Genomic DNA, 19,097 nt, shown 5'->3' on the forward strand with positions numbered 1-19,097 from the left:
GTCTGTTTACCTTCACGAGTGTCTGTTGGGTGTCACGGCTCCACCCAACTTGATCCTCTGGGCCACCTCGCCTGGCTGTCCTCTCTCCACATTGTTCTTACGTGAGTCCTGTTGTTGTTGCTGAGCCTTAACCACTGGACTGCCAAGAAGTCCCCACGTGAGTCTTTTTTCTTTTTTTAAGAGCAGTTTATTTATTTATGGCTATGCTGGGTCTTCATTGCTGCATATGGGCTTTTTCTAGTTGTGGCAAGTGGGGGCTCCTCTTCCTTGCAGTGCATAGGCTTCTCACTATGGTAGCTTCTCTTGTTGAGAAGCACAGGCTCTAGGCACGTGGTTTTCACTAATTATAGCTCTCGGGCTCAGTAGTTGTGGCACATGGCCTTATTTGCTCTGCCGCATGTGGGATCTTCATGGAGCAGGGATCAAACCCTTGTCCCCTGCATTGGCCAGCGGGTTCTTGACCATATGTCACCAGGAAGTCCCCCACCTGAGTCCTTTTAAACTGGCTCCTTAGGGTCATCCTGAGAGTGGTCTTTGAGTAGCCCTAGATGGTTGGATGGCATCACTGACTCAATGGACATGGATTTGGGTGAACTCCGGGAGTTGGTGATGGACAGGGAGGCCTGGCATGCTGTGGTTCATGGCGTCGCAAAGAGTCGGACACGACTGAGTGACTGAACTGAACTGAACCGAACCGAAGACACTAAAGCAGGTATTATCCAGGTTTCATGCCTGCATCCCTGCACTAAACTTTTTTTCTGGACACGAGGCCATCATGTTTGTTCACTGGTTCATTTGTTTATCCATTCACTATGCATGCTTGAAATATTTACCCAGTTTTGACTCTTTGCTAACTGCTGTGCCAGACACTTGTATGATCTTACCAAGATCATTGAGATCTAGCCTCTCTGCAAGGAGCAGGTCATCTGGAAGAAGGAGACGGACTTGTAATGAAGTGTCTAGGGAGGATGATGGGATACGGGGGAGGGCATGGGGCGGGACACAGTGGAGAAGCAGAGAATTCATTACATGTCATGTGATGTGGCAAAAAAAAAAAAAAAATGGTGGGACCCAGAGAAATGCATAGGAACTTAGGAACGCTGACAATATTAAACTTTTTACCTTCCTTCCTGGGGTGCCCGTTAAGGCTAAGATGTCACACCTGGGACCAGACAAACCAGCCCCTCGGAGCTGGTAGCTGACACTCTGGAACCACAGAACAAGCAGTCTGGCAGCTCTCAAACCTTCTTGGGGCCCGCTCCTCACTCACCAGGCAACAGGTGTGTACACTGAAGATATCTTTAGCTTCTAATATAACTTTTCAATTTAATGTTTGAATAATCCATACATTTACTTGGCTCAGATATCCAAAAATGCCAAAGGTGAAGAGAGAAGTTCCTTTCCTGTTCCATCATTTTCTCATCCCCTTCCACAACTGATCACTCTTTCTAGTTTTTTTCAAATCTTCCCAGTTGCTTTATGCTCAAATAACCAAATCGGAAAGTAGATTCTTTTTCTATTCTTTCAGCTGTGCCCCACAGCATGTGGGATCTTAGTTCCCTAACTGGGGATGGAACCTGAGCTCCCTGCATTGGGAGGAGGGAGTCCTAATCACTGGACAGCCAGGGAAGTGCCCTGGAAAGTAAATTCTTATTCCCCCACTTTCAACACAAATTGTATAATTGGACATCCAGCATTCCACCCCTTGCCTTTGCCCATTGGCCATTGGGTCTTGCAGACTTTCCAGGTCCGTTTGCAGGTCCTTCCTTGTTCTTTTCCTAGCTGCGTGATATTCTCTGCATCGCTTGGAGGGTTTTCCCAATTCTTGGTTTTTAGGAACAATAGTACAATTTTATAACATATGTTGATGCCCCAACATGCAAGCATGTCTGTCAAATAAATTTCTAGAATTTCTGGGTCCAGGTGGACATTTTGATAATGTCAAATTTCCCTTCCTATTTTTTTTTTTTTATATTTATTTGGCTGCACTGAATCTTAGTAGCAGCATGAAGGATCTTTAATCTTCGTTGAGGCATGTGGGAACTATTTCTCTGACCAGGGATTGAACCCAGGCCCCCTCCATTGGGAGTCCTAACCACTGAACCATTAGGGAAGTTTCCTTCTTAGGGGTTTTATCAATATACCTTGCTACTGACCTGCCCTGGGCTTCCCAAGTGGCACAGTGGTAAAGAATCTACCTGCTAATGCGGGAGACACAGGTTTGATCCCTGGGTGGGGAAGATCCCCTGAAGTAGGAAATGACAACCCACTCCAGTATTCTTGCCTGGAAAATTCCATGGACAGAGGAGCCTGGTGGGCTACCAGGATGGGAAAGAGTCAGACGTGACTGAGCACGCACGCTTGCAAGCACAGCAGCCTCACCTCTGTCCCTCAGCTCTGACAACAGTGGGATTGGCAGTTGAATAGGTGAACACTGAGAGGCCAGCAGAGTTGTAATTTGCGTTCCTTTCATAAATGTGGCGGAGTAAATGTTTAAGCGCCGTTCAAATCTGAGTTTTTGGACCATTTTTTTCATCTAAAAACAATCCTAGAAGTCCAAGCTCAGCACTTTCCACATGTATCTGCAATTCATCTTAAATTTTTGAGAAAATATAGACCTTTATTTAAAAAAAATAACAGCTTTTGGCATTCTTTGAAAATGAAAGAAGTTCCATCTATAAGTCACCGCTGAACAGTATGGAAACGCTAGAGGTATTTTGAAATTAACTTTCAGCAAACACAATAGAGTCTGCAAAGACTTAAAATCAGGTCCCCAGAAATTCATGACACTGTTTAAAGTAGCCTGGCTGTGATTAAAACAGACTCACTAGAGTCTCTGTAAATTTAACATTTTATTTCCTATAATAAATATTTTCCCCATGAATTCACCTGTACTTCCCCCAATAGCACCTGTGTTCTCCTGACTTGAAAATATCAGAAGGAAGCCAGGAGGTGCTTTAGATCAACTCTGTGCCCTGACACCCCCTGCAGTGTGGACCCCCTCCCCTAATGGTCCCCAAATGACCACATTATGGACAGGCTTTTAGGAACTAGGTGAGCGGCAGGGTGGGCTTCCCAGGTGGCTCAGTGGTAAAGAGTCTTCCTGCCAATACTGTAGATTCAGGTTTGATCCCTGGGTCAGGAAGACTCCCTGGAGAAGCAAAGGCAACCCACTCCAATATATCTGCCTGGAGAATCCCATGGACAGAGGAGCCTGGTGGGCTACAGTCCATGGGGGTCGCAAAAGAGTTGGACATGAGCCACCAAACAGCAAGAGGCAGGGCTCTATGACTTTCCCCACGTGTAGCAAGCTCTGCTGAGAGAGGCATGTGTTTTGGAGGCATGGCTGCTGGAACACCTGCGCTGTGATAAACCACCCATTTGAGAAAGCTTGAGGTTTTTGCTGTTTTTAACCCTAAAATTAAGATGATGGCCCATTGACTTGTGGGCCTTTAAACAGGAAATAGCTGTTCCCAAATGGCTCACTCCCCAGATAAGGCCCAACCTGAGCCTTTTCTAGTGTCCTCCTCAAGGACCCCCAGCTCAGGTGGCGTCCCCAGGTGACGTGACCTTGGCCAGCGGCTGATAGCAACTGGGTTCCATGTTCACTGAGATAGAAGCGTCCCTGCCAAGCACAGCTGTTTTCCTCCCCACCCTTCCTCACCCAGCCCAGCCTGGGAATCCACCCCAGGAACTGGCCTGGCTGGTGTGGCCTCTAATGAGTGGTTGGTCACAGGCTGGGTGGGAGGCGGGAGCCCCCAGGGGCTCATGTGCCCACATAGTTCTCAGCTGACTCAGGTCCCAGCCACCAGGCAGCTCCTGCACTGCCCACCTGGCAGGCCATCCTTGAAAACCCCAGGACTCAAAATCTGGGCCATTGTTGGGCTGGGGGGGCATGGGGAGCCCTCTTGCTCTGTTTGTGGGCCATTCCGCTGGCCTCCACCTCTGTCAGCAAACTCCTGATTTCCGACGTGGCCTCAGCTCTCCTTTTCTGTCCCTTCTCCCAGAAATTCTGGGCCGCAGCCCCTGAGCTCAGCCTCTCTCTTAGGGAAGACCTTCCAAACTGGTGGTTCCAGGGGTAGGAAGGTGTGCACCCAACTGTGGGGGTCAGGGGCAGGGTGGGGGGTGGTGCTGAGATTCTGGGGAGCACGTGTGCCTTGGTCCCTGTGCCGCCGATCCCTTCTGTTTGTTCCTGGGAGCACACCAGGGATCCTGGCCTGGAGTTCTGACCTGGAGGGGTCTCACCTGTGGGCCCCCTCCAGCAGGAGGAGCCTCACCTGTGGGCCCCCTCCAGCAGGAGGAGCCTCACCTGTGGGCCCCCTCCAGCAGGAGGAGCCCCCACTTGGAGTCCCACCTGGCTTTGGGTAGGTCACCTGGCAGATGGGGACACCCACAGGTGGGGCAGCTACCCACCTCACCCCCAACCTTGCTGGGTTCTAGCCTAGAGGAGGGACACGTATCTGCTGAGGTGTACCCCCGCCATGGTTTCTGAGGAGGGGCATCCATCACACTTCCTCCCTGGCCTGGAACCTGGAGTTTCCTTCTCAGCTCAGAGTTCCCCTGTCCCACCCAAGCTCTTGCCTCAGAGATCCTGCCTCCTGGTCCTTTCTGATCCCTGCTGGGAGCAAAAAGCCGGGTGATGCCAGTTAGCACCCTAACACCCCATCTCTGCCCTGGGCTGCCCCTGAGGCTCCGCTGGCCCAGGGCTGCACTGGGGCCCCCCCCAGGCCACGGCCAGCCTGGCTCTGCAAGTGGGCAGCTTCCAGCGGGGCTCTCCGACTGGTGCCCCCACTCATGCCTGCTTCCTCACCAGCAGCACCCAGGGGAGGATGGCAGCCACCACGGCCACCACGGCGATGAGGGTGATGAGCAGCAGGGCCCGGGAGCGGCAGCAGAAGGACCGGGTGGAGCTGGGCGCTGGGGAGGCCCCGGAGAGCTCTGCCAGGCTGCGCCGTGGCAGGACGCTGTCATGCTCCCCGAGGGGCATCCCATGGCGGCTGATGACGAAGATCTGTGGCTCCCGGGGCAGGCCGGGCGGTGGGTCTAAGGGCAGCTGGCCACCCTGGCCCGGGGACGATCTCCAGACTGGCTGGGAGAGGGCCAGGGGGTTGGCGTGGCCCAGGGCATCCGGCAGTGGTGTGGGGGGCAGGCCCACAGGCACAGCCAGGATCTGGGAGCTCTTGTCCAGCTTGGCAGGCCAGCGGGAGCTCTTCCTGCTGAGGAAGGTGACGTAGCGGCAGACGGGGCAGACGATGGTCCTCTGGACCTGGCCGTCCACACGCGTGGACAGGAGGTACTTGACCAGGCAGTCATGGCAGAACATGTGGCCGCAGCTTAGCGTCCGGCTGGCGCCCTGCAGCTCTCGGAACTTCTCGTAGCACACAGGGCACTCGCTGCCCGAGCTGTCCTTGCTCTCGCCCTCAGACATGGCCGAGCAGGAGGGCAGGGCCCTGGCTGTGGGCGGGAAGGGTTGAGCATCAGCGCCTTTTCCGGCTTGGTTACCCTGCCTGCCTCCCTGCTGCCCCTATGCCTCCACTGCTGCCTCTCCTGCCACTCCTCCTTGGGGCCTCCCGGAATCACACCAGGACCCTGGGGAGGAGATGAGAGGGCACTTGTGGAAGGGGAGTTGGGGACTGACAAGCAGAGATCCCAGCCACCCTCCACTGGAAGGAGGTGTGCGGAGGCCAAGGTGTAGCCCCCTGATCCCTCACCACCACATGTGCGTTGCCTGTGGTCACCCCTCCCCTCTCCCTGGTCCCAAGCCCAGTGGAGGCAGGTGGCTGAGCCGAGGTTCTCCCCACTCCGCCTGGTCCAGGCTCCAGCGGGGGCTGTGTGTTGTGCCCATCATGGCTGTTCTCCAGAAAAGCCTCTGCTGCCGCTCCATCTCCCCGCTCGGGCTGGCTGACCCATGCAACTGTCCTCAGCCCCTGGCTCCCATCCCTCTGTGCTAAGTGCAGCTGGAAAGCAATGAGGGCTTTGAGAATAAAACTCAACACTTACACATCCAAATGCCAGCTGGCCAGCTGCGCAGTCACGTCAGGGAGCTGTGGGCTCCTTCCTCCACCCACCACAGCTCAGTCATCCTTCAGATTCTTCTCGGCAGCCTGCCCAAGGTTGTGAGAGAAGCTTCCGATCAACCTCTACGAAGGCAGGTTTTCATCCTTCGAGGATACGTCTGGTATTTGGAAATGGCCAAAGGTCACCCGGCACCCAGTCTGGTAAGAGCAAATGAATGCCCAAGTGGCATGAGATTATTTTAAATCAAAGACACAGAGTCACCATGAAGTGACAGGTGGGTTTCAGATGTTATCTGAGAGCTAAAGAGAGGCTCCAAGGACGCTGTCAGCAGTAGCAGTGTCGTTGGATTAAGTGCAGTTCCCCAAGGTGATGATTTGACGGGAAGCCCCTGCTTGGGTGTGTGATGGACGCAGTGCCAGTGTTCTCATTCCTCCACGCGTTCCCAGTATCGCAGCTGTGTCATCTAAGTTCATTTCCAACAGCCTGTTTATTTATTTGTCTATTTATTGGCCTCATTAGGCAGCGTGTGGGATCTTACTTCCCTGGCCAGGGGTGGAACCCATGTCCCTGCACTGGGAGTATGAAATCTTAACTACTGGATCGCCAGTGAAGTCCTAGAACAGCCTCTTTAGAAGGACTATGATCAAATGGTCACATGATCACATGGTCCTCCTGAAGGGTTACTGATGTGATATATTCTTCTATCAAAACACCCCTGGACACACTGAGAGCCAGAATGGTGTGTGGCAGCCCCCAAACCTGAGAGATGACATTATTGTTATTGTTTAGTCCCTCAGTTGTGTCTGACTCTTTTGTGACCCCACAGACTGTAGCTTACTGGGCTCCTCTGTCCATGGGATCTCCCAGGCAAGAATACTGGAGTGGGTTGCCATTTCCTTCTCCAGGGGATCTTCCCGACACAGGGACTGAACCCACGTCTCCTTTATAGCAGGCGGATTCTTTACTGCTGAGCCACTGCGAGATGGCACAGTGGGAATAAAACTAGTTAATGGGAAAGGACAGATGAGAATTGGTTCAATCACAGATCTTTTGGATGCTCTCTTCCCTCTTAGCTTGGTTCCAAGCCCATTTTGCCAAGTTGAAAATATCCCATAACCAACAAAGAGCAAAAATATGTAGAGGTGGGGATAGGGGACCGGGGACCTTGGTGACAGCACCAAAGCCTTTGCAGGTGTTTTCAAACCTCAATCTCTGAGGTGGTCAGTGTGGCCTCCAGGCCAGGAGAGGGGGTTCAAGTACTCAGACCCTGAAGCTGGCTTCAAATCTTTGATATGCCCTCTACTGTCTGTATAACCTGAGTCTCAGTTTCCCATCCCTAAGGTGGGGTTGATAATAATAGTACTGGCTTCTTCTCAGAGTTGTCCAGAGTGTTAAGTGAGGTGCCATGAATGAAGAGTCTGGCACATAGTAAATGCTCAATAAATGGCTGTTGTTGTTCAGTCACTAAGAAGTGTCCAACTCTTTGCATCTGCTTGGACTGCAACACACCAGGCTTCCCTGTCCTTCACTATCTCATGGCAAACTCATGCCCTTTGAATCAGTGATGCCATCCAACCATCTCATTCTCTGTTGCCCCCATCTCCTACCCTGAGTCTTTCCTAGCATCAGGGTCTTTTCCAGTGAGTCAGCTCTTCACATTAGGTGGCCAAATATTGGAGCTTCAGCTTCAGCATCAGTTCTTCCAGTGAATACTCAGGGTTGATTTTCTTTAGGATTGACTGGTTGGATCTTCTTGCAGTCCAAGGGACTCTCAAGAGTCTTCTCCAACACCACAGCTCAAAAGCATCATTTCTTTGGCACTAGATGTTGTCAGTCAGGCTCAGTCCTTTCTCCTCCTAGCACTTGCCTTCCCTCTCCTCCCCAGATGTTTCTTATCATGTAGATGATTAAAAACACTCATGCCCTTGACAAAGGACAGCTCCCCTGGAGTTAGAATAACAACCAAAAAAAAATGACAATGGAGTAGATAAGTGGTGGGCAATAGGTTATTAAGTTGGTGGTTCCAGTGTCTCAGACATTTTTGTTTCATAACATGCAGCTATCTAAACTGAGGTTTTTTGGGGATGACCTTGATTTTCTTAAGCTGACCAACTGCTAACATGTCCCCCTGCGTTTCATAACTCCCCAGAGGCATACGGTGGCAATTCCATCCGCTCACCCATCCATCCATCCATTCATTCATGTATCCAGTTATTCAACAATTATTGATTGAGTGTTTCTGCAGGCTAGGTACTGAGCTACACATTGGAAATAAGCAGTGATTAAGAAAACCCTTCAGGGGTGTTCCCTGGTTGTTAGGATTGAATTCCGGGCTCTCACTGCCATGGGTTTGATTGCTGATCAGGGAACTGAGATCATGCAAGTGTGGCATGGGGGAAATATGTCCTTCATGAAGCTTTTAGAATCGAGTGGACATTTATAAATTTCTTGAACAGAGATTCTTTTTTAAAAGGAGGAATGATGATCAATACCCTAAGTTGTTCGGATAACTGAGAAGTGAGGTATCAAGATAGGCAAGAGAATAGAGCAGATAGATTCGAGAATGCTGGGGGGAAAGGATGCTGGAGGTCATTTAGTAAAATTGAGTGTTAGAGGTGAAAAGACCCAAGTCCAGAGAAGGGAAGTGATTTGTCTGAGGTCACCTTGGGGAGAGGTTGGAGAGGGAGATGGGAGGGGGGAGATATTCATTGATTTCCTAGATAGTGTAGAAAATATTTGAATCAGTTAATAGATTGGGTGAGTAGATATGAGCTGCAGCAGGAAGCGCTGTCCTCCTTGGGTTGAGTAGGGGAGCAGAGAGAACTGAGTTTGAGAAATAATAGGACATCCCATACCCCTGCTAATGGCCTCATGTGCAGTCCCTTCCCATCCTGTGCTTCGGGAGAGCCTTGTCCTTCACGTCTGGGCAAGGCCACCCATCCTCCATCCCTGCCTTCTCACCTCCCATGCTCAGTTACTCCCTTTCTCTTCATATCTTTTCATTCTCCATCCTTGAGTTCTTCTGAACCTGACTCTGTCTCAGGTGCTGGGGAGAGGGCAGCAGAAGAAATCTGAGGAACACGGTCTGATTGGGGCACAGACTAGCTAAATGAAAGGGAAGACATTATATCCAAAGGCATCCCGGTTGATGCTTCAGGAAATTTTGGGGAGAGGAGGGCTGGAAGGTCTTCCTAGGTGAGGTGGGACCAGTGTCGAGCTCATAATAAATAATTACAACAGCGGCTATTTATTGAACACTAATTGTGTGCTTGGCATTCTGCATCCCTTCCTCATTTCATCGTCAGCAGCTCTAGGAGGTAGATATTATCTCTCTTTTACAGAGAGGGAACCAAGGCTTAAGTAACTTTGTTCAAAGCCAAGCTGCTGGGACTTCACTAGTGTTCTAGTGGCTAGGACTCCGAGCTCCCAGTGCAGGGGGGCCGGCTTCAACCCCTGCTCAGGGAACTAGATCCCTCATGCTGTAACTAAGACCCAACGAAGCCAAATAAAAGTATTTTTTTTTAAAAAAGAAGAAAGAATAAACAGTATACAGTGGGAATTAAAAGAAAGTCCAGGGCAGATCCAGGATTCGAGACCAGGTCAGCCTGCCTACAGAGGTCATACAGTGAACCACCCCGTCCACCGACAATGTGCATCCGTGGAGGGCGTTCCAGACCGCGAGTGAAAGAGTAGGTGAAGAGTTGAGAGCAAGATAGCATTACTAGGAGGTCCCAGCCCTTCCGCCTCTACAGAAACACCGATTTAGCGAACAACCGAGGATGAAAATGCCTCCTCAGAATCCAGTTGTATATGTTAAATATGATGTCAATCATACCTCAATAAATTTTTTTTTTTTTTTTTTTTAAAGAATGATGAGGAAACCTGTATGGGAAAGTGACCCCCCGCCGCAAACTTCCCTCCTCAAAGTGACTGTAACTGGAGCTGCCCCTCCAGCTATGAGAGAGGCAGTGGGAGGGGGAGGGCTGGCCCAAGGGGAGTTGACCTCATGAAGCCCCAGTGCCTGGCTTCACCCACAGCAGCAGCCTACCCATCTTGAGGACTGGTGGGGGGTGTCACCAGCCCAGGTGACCCCCACCTCCCCACCTTGGGACAGTGAGTCTATGAGGCAGGGTGACACTTGTGGGCACCAAGGTTTCCCTCCTGGATTCCCAAGGTTTTATAGCTTCAGGTCTCTCTCTCTCTCACACACACACACCCGGCATCACACACCCACCCCCGGCATCACACACACTTACCCACCCATCCACCCACCCCTGGCATCCGTACAGAACTCCGCCAAGCTCCTTCCCCGCTCCCAGCCCGGCCCCCAGACTCACTTTGGCTGGCCTCTCCGCCCGCGGGCCTCCACAGAGCAGATCTGAGCCACCCAGAAGCGCTGGGCGGGCAGCACGTCCTCCTGCTGCTGTTACTGTGACAGCCGCCGCCGCTGAGGCATTTGCTAATGACTGAGCAGGTCTGGAGGCCAGCGACGGGGAGTGAATGTCGCCCAACCCGTTTGAGGCCAGGAGGCTTTGGCGTTGCCCAGGGGTTTGGCCTCCGTTGGAGTCAGGTGATCTTGATGAAGATGCTCAGAGAGGAGGGTTCCCCCGCCCAAGGAGGAGTCCAGGGATGGGCGCTGGAGACAAGCAGAGGGTCTCAGTATGGGGGCAGTGACCCACGACCCATTCCCGAAGATGAGTCTCCACGTCCCTCCAATAATAAGAAAGTCATACAGTCCTCCAGCCTCCAGAGTTCATTTTGGTGATCCTGCTCCCCTGCCATGACAGGGTGAAGGGCTCAGATCAGCTTCAGTAATTCTTTGCCACCCAAAGTCATACACAAATATTTGGGTGATATGCTTATATACACTTGTCCTTCATCTCACACTCAGAAGGGCTCAGAGCTCCAAAGATCAAACACCACAGGGATAAAGAAGGAGGCAGAATAAAACCAATAAAGGAGAACCGTCCCTGATACGTGAAACAGAAGTAAGTTTCAGAACAGTCTGTGTGACTCTATTTATGGAAATGATAATATATAATCGTTTTTATAGAGGCAAAATCTGGAAGTAGACACATCCAACTTGTTAGTGGTCATCACCAGAGAAACTTTCTGACTCATACTTTCCTGTGATCCTTGAATGTATATTTCTTTCATGATCAGAAAAAAATTAATCAAGAATAAGGTAGGAGTTGGGACTTCCCTGGTGGCCCAGTGGTTAAGAATCTGCCTTGAAATGCACACTGGGGCTTCCCTGGCTGTCCAGTGGTTAGGACTCTGGGCTCTCACTGCCAAGGGCCCATTTTCAGTCCTTGGTGGGGAAACTAAGATGTCACAAGCTGTGCCGTGAGGCCAAGAAAAAAGATTATATTACCTACTCTATAGGATTGTGATGATGATTAAATAAATGGATACAAATAATGTGCCTGAACCTACAAAATGGGAGGAAATATTTGCAAATGCTATGACTGATAAGGGGTTAATATCCAACATATATAAACAGGTCATACAACCCAACATCACACACACACACAAAACCGATTAGAAATTGAGCAGAAGAACTGAACATTTTTCCTAAGAAGAAATGCAAGTTGGCCAACAGGCACACAAAAAGATGTTCAGCATCAATAATCATCAGGCAAATGCAAATCAAGTGTCCGCTCAGCCCATTGCAGGCTGCCCTGTTTGGCTCCAGGCAGATCAGGGGCTATCTGGGGGTTTCAGTTCATTCCTGCCCCTGTGAGTTTCCTGGACTCACCCACTCCCGCCAGGCTGCCCACACCTCTGAAATCTCAGTCTTACCTATTCTCTATGGCTGACCCCCTGGCTCTCCTTCCATTTTTACATAGCCTGGGGCTGCTGGTAATCAGGGGAAATCTGGGGCCTTTGAGCAGAAAACAGGCCCTGGCAGGGTACCCGGCTTGGAAGGTAGACAGGGGCTCCTTTCATTCCCAAGCCCACCCCTGGCCCTCAGCCCCCTCTGTCCAACCTACACTGAAGCAGCCACAGAGCATCTTCACAGGTGTTCCTTACCCCTTCCCTCCCTCTAAAGACTTCTGTGGCTCCCCACTGCCCTCTGTACAAGGCCCACCCTCCTCAGTCCACACATGAGGCCCACACTGCCTTTCCCACACAGTTTCTGGACAGCCCCCTTGCCCTGGGCCATCTCAAGCCACGCAGCAGAGCCACAGTGCTGGCTTCTAGTTCAGATCCCTTGAGGTCTTGGGCTTCTGGGGCTGTGATTTTTTTCCTGCTTTTTGTTTCCTGGCTGCAATGCCTTTCTTTCTCATCACTTCCCCACTGGCATCTTTATCTTTTAAGACCTTGAAGGAGGAGTTCCTAACTCATCTCTAGCACAGGGTCTTGTGTCTGGCAATAGTGTTTAATAAGTCAGTGTTTGTGAAAAGAATAAATCCAACTTCTCAAACCTAGCTTATGTGCATGAAGTGTGTGTGTGTGTGTGTGCCTGCACACGAGCGTGTGAAGTTTAGGCAATGAAGTCATTCTACCGTCTATTCTTTTAATAGTTTTATATATTTATTGGCTGCACAGGGTCTTCCTTGCTGCCTGGTCTTTTCTCTGGTTGCACAGAGTGGGGGCTACTCTAGTTGCCGTACTTGGGTTTCTTGTTGCTGTGGCTTCTCTTGTGGCAGAGCACAGGCTCTAGAGCACAGGTTCAACAGTTGTGCACAGGCTTGGGCTTAGTAGCTCCATGGCATGTGGGATCTTCCTGCATCAGGGATCAAACCAGTATCTCCTGTGTTGGCAGGCAGATTCTTTACCATTGAGCCACCAGGGAACCCCCTACCTTCTATTCTAATGGCTTTTGGAATCCACACCAAAATTCTCCCCACCCCTTCAAGTCATAATAGATTGAGAACTTCTGGTCTGGCTGGAGATGGGAGGATGAGCCCACCACTGGGTTAGAGCCTTACTTAGCCACTGTACACCAATGTTGTCTTTGAAAAAGCCTGATCTTTGGCAGATTCTCCAGGAGGTGAGTCTGGGAAGGGGAGGGAAGATGGGCTAGGAAAGGAGGGACAAGTGATGGAATCTGAGGGTTTTAAAGAAGAAATCCCCCAGGGAAAACTTAATCTAATGGTTTGTCTTGGTAATTTTTGCCACATCAAAGTACTGCATTTAGAACTGTTGATTTTTCTTAAAAGAAAAACAAAAATAACAATAGCCATATTTTAAGCTTTAATATTTACTCTCACCTCATTCTGAGCATCCATACTGTGAAATCACAGGTCTGATGTTCTAATCATAGTTTTAATAAACAGCAATATGAATACATACTAAGTAAAAAAAAAATTGACTTGGGTACCACTGGAAGTGGTGGTGTGCACAGACCTCTGAACACGCTGATCTGAGAAGTGCACGGACCTTTGCACACCCTGATCTGAAACCTATGAATGGGGATGATGACCCTGGGAGCTACAGAGGCTCAGGATGCTCTCAGAGCTGAAAGAGTCCACTTCAGGACTCTTGAAGGCTGAGCCCAAGGCTGGTTTCACTGCTTGAGAGCCCACTGGCCGGGAAGCCACAGAGTGGGATCAACCAAAGGAATCCTTCGCAACGGATTAAACTAGCTTGGACTTGAGGATGAAACTGGCAAGGACCGACGGTGACTCGAGGGTGCTGCGGGAGGAGGCCGAAGGGAGCAGGGGTGGGGCACCAGGCGAGCAGGAAGGCTGAGTCACGTCCCAGTCGCGTACGAGCCGGCGTGGATTGCGTCTTGCAGCTAACTCACCTGGGCTGCGTGCGCCCCCGCCCCATTCCCTGCACCGTCGTAAAGTGTCAACCGCAGGGGCAGAGATGCTCCGGGACAGGTGGGGGCAGGGAAGCTAAAGAGCGGGGAAGCTCGGAGATTTGTTCGCCGGGCGGTTCGGTTCGTGGAAGGGAAACTTCGCACTTCCTGGGAGTGGTGGCAGCTGCAGGAGAAAGACTGTTTGAAATCAGCTCTTGGAGGATTTTCTCAGCCTTCATTCTTATCCGGAGCTGAACGCCTCCCTGACAGCTGAGAGTCCTCAGTGCTTGAGACAGGTAAGGCCAGGGTCAGGGAGGAAAAAAGTCAGGAATCAGGAGAGGAAAAAATATTTAAAAAATAAAAAAAGAGCTTAGTGTTGAAAAAAAGTGGAAATTTCATAAAACACACATGAAAATATCAGCTTTATGCCACCTCTACAGATATTATAAATATTTTGATGTTTATTCTTTCAGCTCCTATATATATTTAATATGTATGTAGCTATGCTAAAAATAATTATATATTATGTATAATTATAGCATGTAAAGATTTGAGAATAAGTGAAATAACACTGAATATACACTTTTAGGACCTGATTTTTTCAGCACCTGAAAACTATTTTCTTTTACACACCTATTTTTAATGGATTGTTGTTGTTCAGTTGCTGAGTTGTATCCGACTCTTTTGGACCCCATGGCGTGCAGCATACCAGGCTTCCCTGTCCTTCACTATCTCTTGGAGTTTGCTCAAACTCATGTCCATTGAGTCGATGATATAGTCATTTATTTAATTAATGTATCTATCGATTGATATTTAAGTTTCCAATTTTCCCCTATTATAAACTTTTCTGTAATGTGTTTTTTTAATTGCAAAATCTTGGTTTTATTTCCTTTGTCAAACCTAAAAATAAACAGCCAGTTATATTGCTAGCAAAAAAAAAAAGTTTTTGTTTTCTTTTTTCCAGAATAGTAGAGAAATTGCAATTTGGGGCAAGAAAGCTATAGCAAAACTCACAGGCAAGTCCAACAAAGTAAAGGAATGTTACTTAGTAGAGCAAAAGGAGGTAGTTGGGAGGAGTTAATCTGAAGAAAGTCCACTGGGAAAAAAGGAGAGTTCAGGCTGGTGGGCACTTCCCATTGGCTGGGCTGGTTGCTGGGTGAAGAAACTTCTTCCTTTTGGGGTCTGTAATTGATGTGGAGTGGTAGCATGTGAGAGTTCTCCCTTCTGGCCACCCAACTTCATTAAATTAATTAATTAATTTAATAGCTTTTGGCCACACCACAGGGCATGTAGGATCTTGGTTCCCTGATCAGGGATCCAACCCATGCCCCTTGTAGTGAAGTGGGGAGTCTTAACCACTGGACCACCAGGGAAGTCCCTCAGCTTCATTTTAAATGAGGTTTCCTGGGAATTCCCTGGCAGTTCAAAGGTTAGGACCTGAGTTTTTGCTGTTGAGGCTTTGCAGTCCAGCCAAAAAAAAAAAAAAAAAAGAGGTTTCCTTTCTTCTGTTTCACACTTTAAATAATTATTAGAAATGGAATTGAGGAGTCAAAGTATAATATAATTTCAAAGACATGGTAAAAATTGTCAAATTCCCTTTCATAAACTGTGCCAATCTAAACTTCCTCCAGTAGCATATGAAATTGCCTCTTGTCTCACTCACCTTGCCTGGGTATTATTATAAATTGGTCTTTACCCCACTCTCCCCAATACATTCAAGAAAGTAGATGGAGAACTAGAAACAATTTTTTTTTTTTAAAGAACCAAGTAGAAATTCTAGAATTGAAAAATACAATTCTTAAAAAAAAACAACACAACTCTATAGATGGGTTTAACAGCAGGTTACTATTGTTATTGTTGTTGTTGATTATTTTTTGGCCACACTGTATGGCTTGTGGGATCTTAGTTCCCTGACCAGGGATTGAATCTATGTCACAGCAATGAAAGCGCTGAATCCCAACCACTGGACTGCCAGGGAATTCCCAGGTTAGATTTAATAACAGAAGACAGGATTAGTAAACTGAAAGCTAAGTAGGCAGAAAATACTCAGTCTGAAGGATGGGACTGGGGTGGGGAGGAAAGATGGAAAATACAGAAAAGAGCATAAGAGAATATGGAATGTGATATAAAGGTCTAAATACATTTAATTTGACTCATTTAAGGAGTGACTTGTTCAGAAGCAATAGATGAAGAGTTATGGATCAAAAATTTTATATATTAGTGAACGACATTAAACCACAGATTCAAGAAACTCTACAAATCTCCAGCAAAATAAATACCACACCCCCCCCCCGAAAAAAAATCACTACCTGACCACACTGTAGTAAAACTTCTGAAAACCAAAGTCAAAGATAATTTTGAAAAATTGTCGGAGAAGAAAAGACACATTACCTTCAGAGAAGCAAAATAATACATCTCATTTTCAAGATAAATGATGCAATGCAAGAGAGGGTGCATGTCAAGAATACCTGTTATAATCTTTTAAGGACTGAAAGAAAATAGCTGCCAATCTAGAATTTTACTCAGAGAAAAATATTCTTAAATATGTAGGTGGAGGGACTTCCCTGGTGGTCCAGTGGTTAAGACTGCACTTTCAATGTAGGGGGCGGGGTTTGATTCCTGTTCAAGGGAACTAAGATCCTACATGCAGGGTGGCTTGGCCAAAATAAAAACAAAAAATGAAGGTGGAATGAAGAAGTTTACAAATGAAAACAGAATTCACTGCTGAAAGAGCTTCACTAAAAGTCCCTAAATAAATAAAACTACTAAATAATGTTGGTTTTTTATTTTTAATTTTTATTGGGGGTAGAGGACATTCTTTAGGCAGAATGAAAATGATACCGGAAGCAATATTATACAGGAATGAATGAATGACAGGAGGTAAGTGAGTGGAGAAAATACATGATATTGATTGTATAAAATAAAAATAATATCTTTAGAGTTTAAAAATTCATAAAAATTAAAATACTTTAAAATAGAAAGCAGGAGGAGGATAAATGGAGTTAAATTGTAATATTCTTGCATTATTCTGGGAGTGGGATTGCTTGATAACCATTAAAATGATAATAAAGCACTAAAAATAATAAAAATTAATTAGGATAATGGAAAAAGCAATAATTTAAAAAATCTAATTCAAAAGAAGGTAAAGTTTTAAAATAGGGACATTTCTTAAAAAGTCTTTGACTAATGGTATTCCGTTATGAGCTTATCTATATCTTTTGCATAATACTCTATTTAGATATTTTCCTTCTGTGATTGATTTTACATAGATATAAACATAGGTAAATACAAATATGTCCATGTGAATGTCCAAGTGAATTCTTTCTTATACAGATCAGTTTTAAATCTTTATGCCTTGTTTGTAACTCTAAGGTCTTGGTTTCTCCACTTGCTTTGATGTTATTGAAAACAGAAATGGTCAAGTCTTAGGCTTTGCACCCCTGATGAGCTGAACTGAATTGAGGTCAAGGGACTAAGCAAACATGAAGTGCTGCATTGCTGTCATTTAGACAGCAAGGAGTTATCTCAATCAGTGTAAGAATAACGAATGGTGAATGTTGAAGGGTAAAGAGGGAAGACAAATAAACTGCTGGAAAAAACTACAGAAGTCCCCAAGAGGTTTAGCCCCTGCAGACAAGAAGCTGCCGCTCTGGGATGGGATGCCTGGAGTAGAAACGTGTGATGCATAGCTTAGCATGACCAGAAGGTGGCGCTCTAAAGCCATCCGAGTGCTCTCTGAACTTCCAAAGTTGAGATTTTGCTTGAGGACCTAGAAAGCGGACACTGAGGCGAGGGGAGCCCCAGAGCCCTAAGTTTTTGTTCTGTTCTTTCTCTAGAGGCAAAACCCCCAAGATCTAGAGCCCTGCGGGGTTCTTTGTCTATGCTTACTTTGCCTGTGGGTCCGTGTCTTGCGCTACCCATTCATTCAATTTAGACCAAGGCTCAAATCTTGAGCAAACTAATTATCAGGTTCTCTTGTGAAAATGCAAATTCTAATTCAGTGGGACTGGGGTGGGGCCTGAGGCTCTGCATTTCTAATCAGCCCTCTGGTGATGACTCAGGCTCAGTAGTTCCAAAACTTTGAACAGGCTAACTACAAAACTCCCTTCTCTGTGAGACATGGAGGTGGGAGTGTTTATAGCTTCCTGGAATAAAATCCCACTGAAACACCTGCAAGTTAAAGTTGGGCCAGTTGTGTGACCTCTTTGGGGCTCAGTTTCCTCATCTGTAAAATGGGAATAGCAACAGCCTTTACTTAGAGAGTTATTTGAGGGTTAAAGCAGGATATGATATGTAAATCACTTAGCACACAGGAATTCTCTGGTGAGTGGTTAGGACACACCGATTCCACTGCAGTAGGTGTTCGATCCCTGTTGGGGGAAGTAAGATTCCATGAACCGTGCATTGCGTCCAAAACAAAACACACTGAGCACAGAGCTTGGCACCTAGTAAGCCTCAACAAGGCCTGGGGTATACTAAGAGAAATGTGGAGATGGGCAGACTTGGTGGGGTGGTAAGTTGGAGGGAACAAGAGGTGAGGGGCAAGGACTTCCCTGCTAGTCCAGTGGTTAAGAATCCTTGCAATACTAGGGAACAGGGTTTGATCCTCGGTTAAGGAAGTATCACTTCATGCAAATAGATGGGGAAACAGTGACAGACTTTATTTTCTTGAGCTCCAAAATCACTGCAGATGGTGACTGCAGTTACTAAATTAAAAGACACTTGCTCCTTGGAAGAAAAGCTATGACAAATCTAGACAGCATATTAAAAAGCAGACGTTACTTTGCCAACAAAGGTCCATCTGGTCGATGCTATGGTTTTTCCAGTAGTCATGTATGGATGTGAGAGTTGGAACATAAAGAAGGCTGAACGATGAAGAAATGATGCTTTTGAACTGTGTTGTTGGAGAAGCCTCTTGAGAGTCCCTTGGACAGCAAGGAGATCCAACCAGTCCATCCTAAAGGAAACCAATCCTGCATATTCATTGGAAGGACTGATGCTGAAGCTGAAGCTTCAATACTTTGGCCACCTGATGTGAAGAGCTGACTCACTGGAAGAGACCTGGATGCTGGGAAAGATTGAAGGCAGGAGGAGAAGGGGACGACAGAGGACAAGATGGCTGGACAAGATGGCATCACTGACTCAATGGACATGAGTTTGAGCAAGCTCCGGGAGACGGTGAGGGACAAGGAAGCCTGGCATGCTGCAGTTCATGGGGTCGCAAAGAGTCGGACATGACTAAGTGACTGAACAATAGGGAACTGAGATCCCACATGCCATGGAGCAACTAGGCCTGTGAGCCACAACTGAGAATCCTTGCACCACAATC

The 19,097-nt window shown here is 47.7% G+C and overlaps 1 protein-coding gene across 2 annotated transcripts; it reads right to left on the reverse strand.

Annotated features, from left to right (window-relative positions):
* Positions 1–4,792: 4,792 nt before the first annotated feature.
* Positions 4,793–10,466, reverse strand: RNF222 (ring finger protein 222). 2 transcript variants are annotated; one of them, XM_055406820.2, is made up of 3 exons: positions 10,356–10,466; positions 6,001–6,215; positions 4,793–5,454 (listed from the first exon to the last, which is right to left on the reverse strand). In XM_055406820.2, the coding sequence occupies exons 2-3, from the start codon at positions 6,002–6,004 to the stop codon at positions 4,793–4,795; spliced, it is 666 nt and encodes a 221-aa protein (XP_055262795.1). In that variant the 5' UTR covers positions 6,005–6,215; positions 10,356–10,466. The 2 variants fall into 2 exon arrangements, with proteins under 2 accessions (XP_055262795.1, XP_055262804.1); XM_055406829.2 differs by having other exon boundaries at positions 6,001–6,104; positions 10,356–10,441.
* Positions 10,467–19,097: the final 8,631 nt, after the last annotated feature.

This window comes from Moschus berezovskii, chromosome 20 (genome assembly GCF_049115385.1).
Source record: "Moschus berezovskii isolate FMDL1 chromosome 20, NW_MosBer_1.0, whole genome shotgun sequence".
Taxonomy (NCBI): Eukaryota; Metazoa; Chordata; class Mammalia; order Artiodactyla; family Moschidae; genus Moschus; species Moschus berezovskii.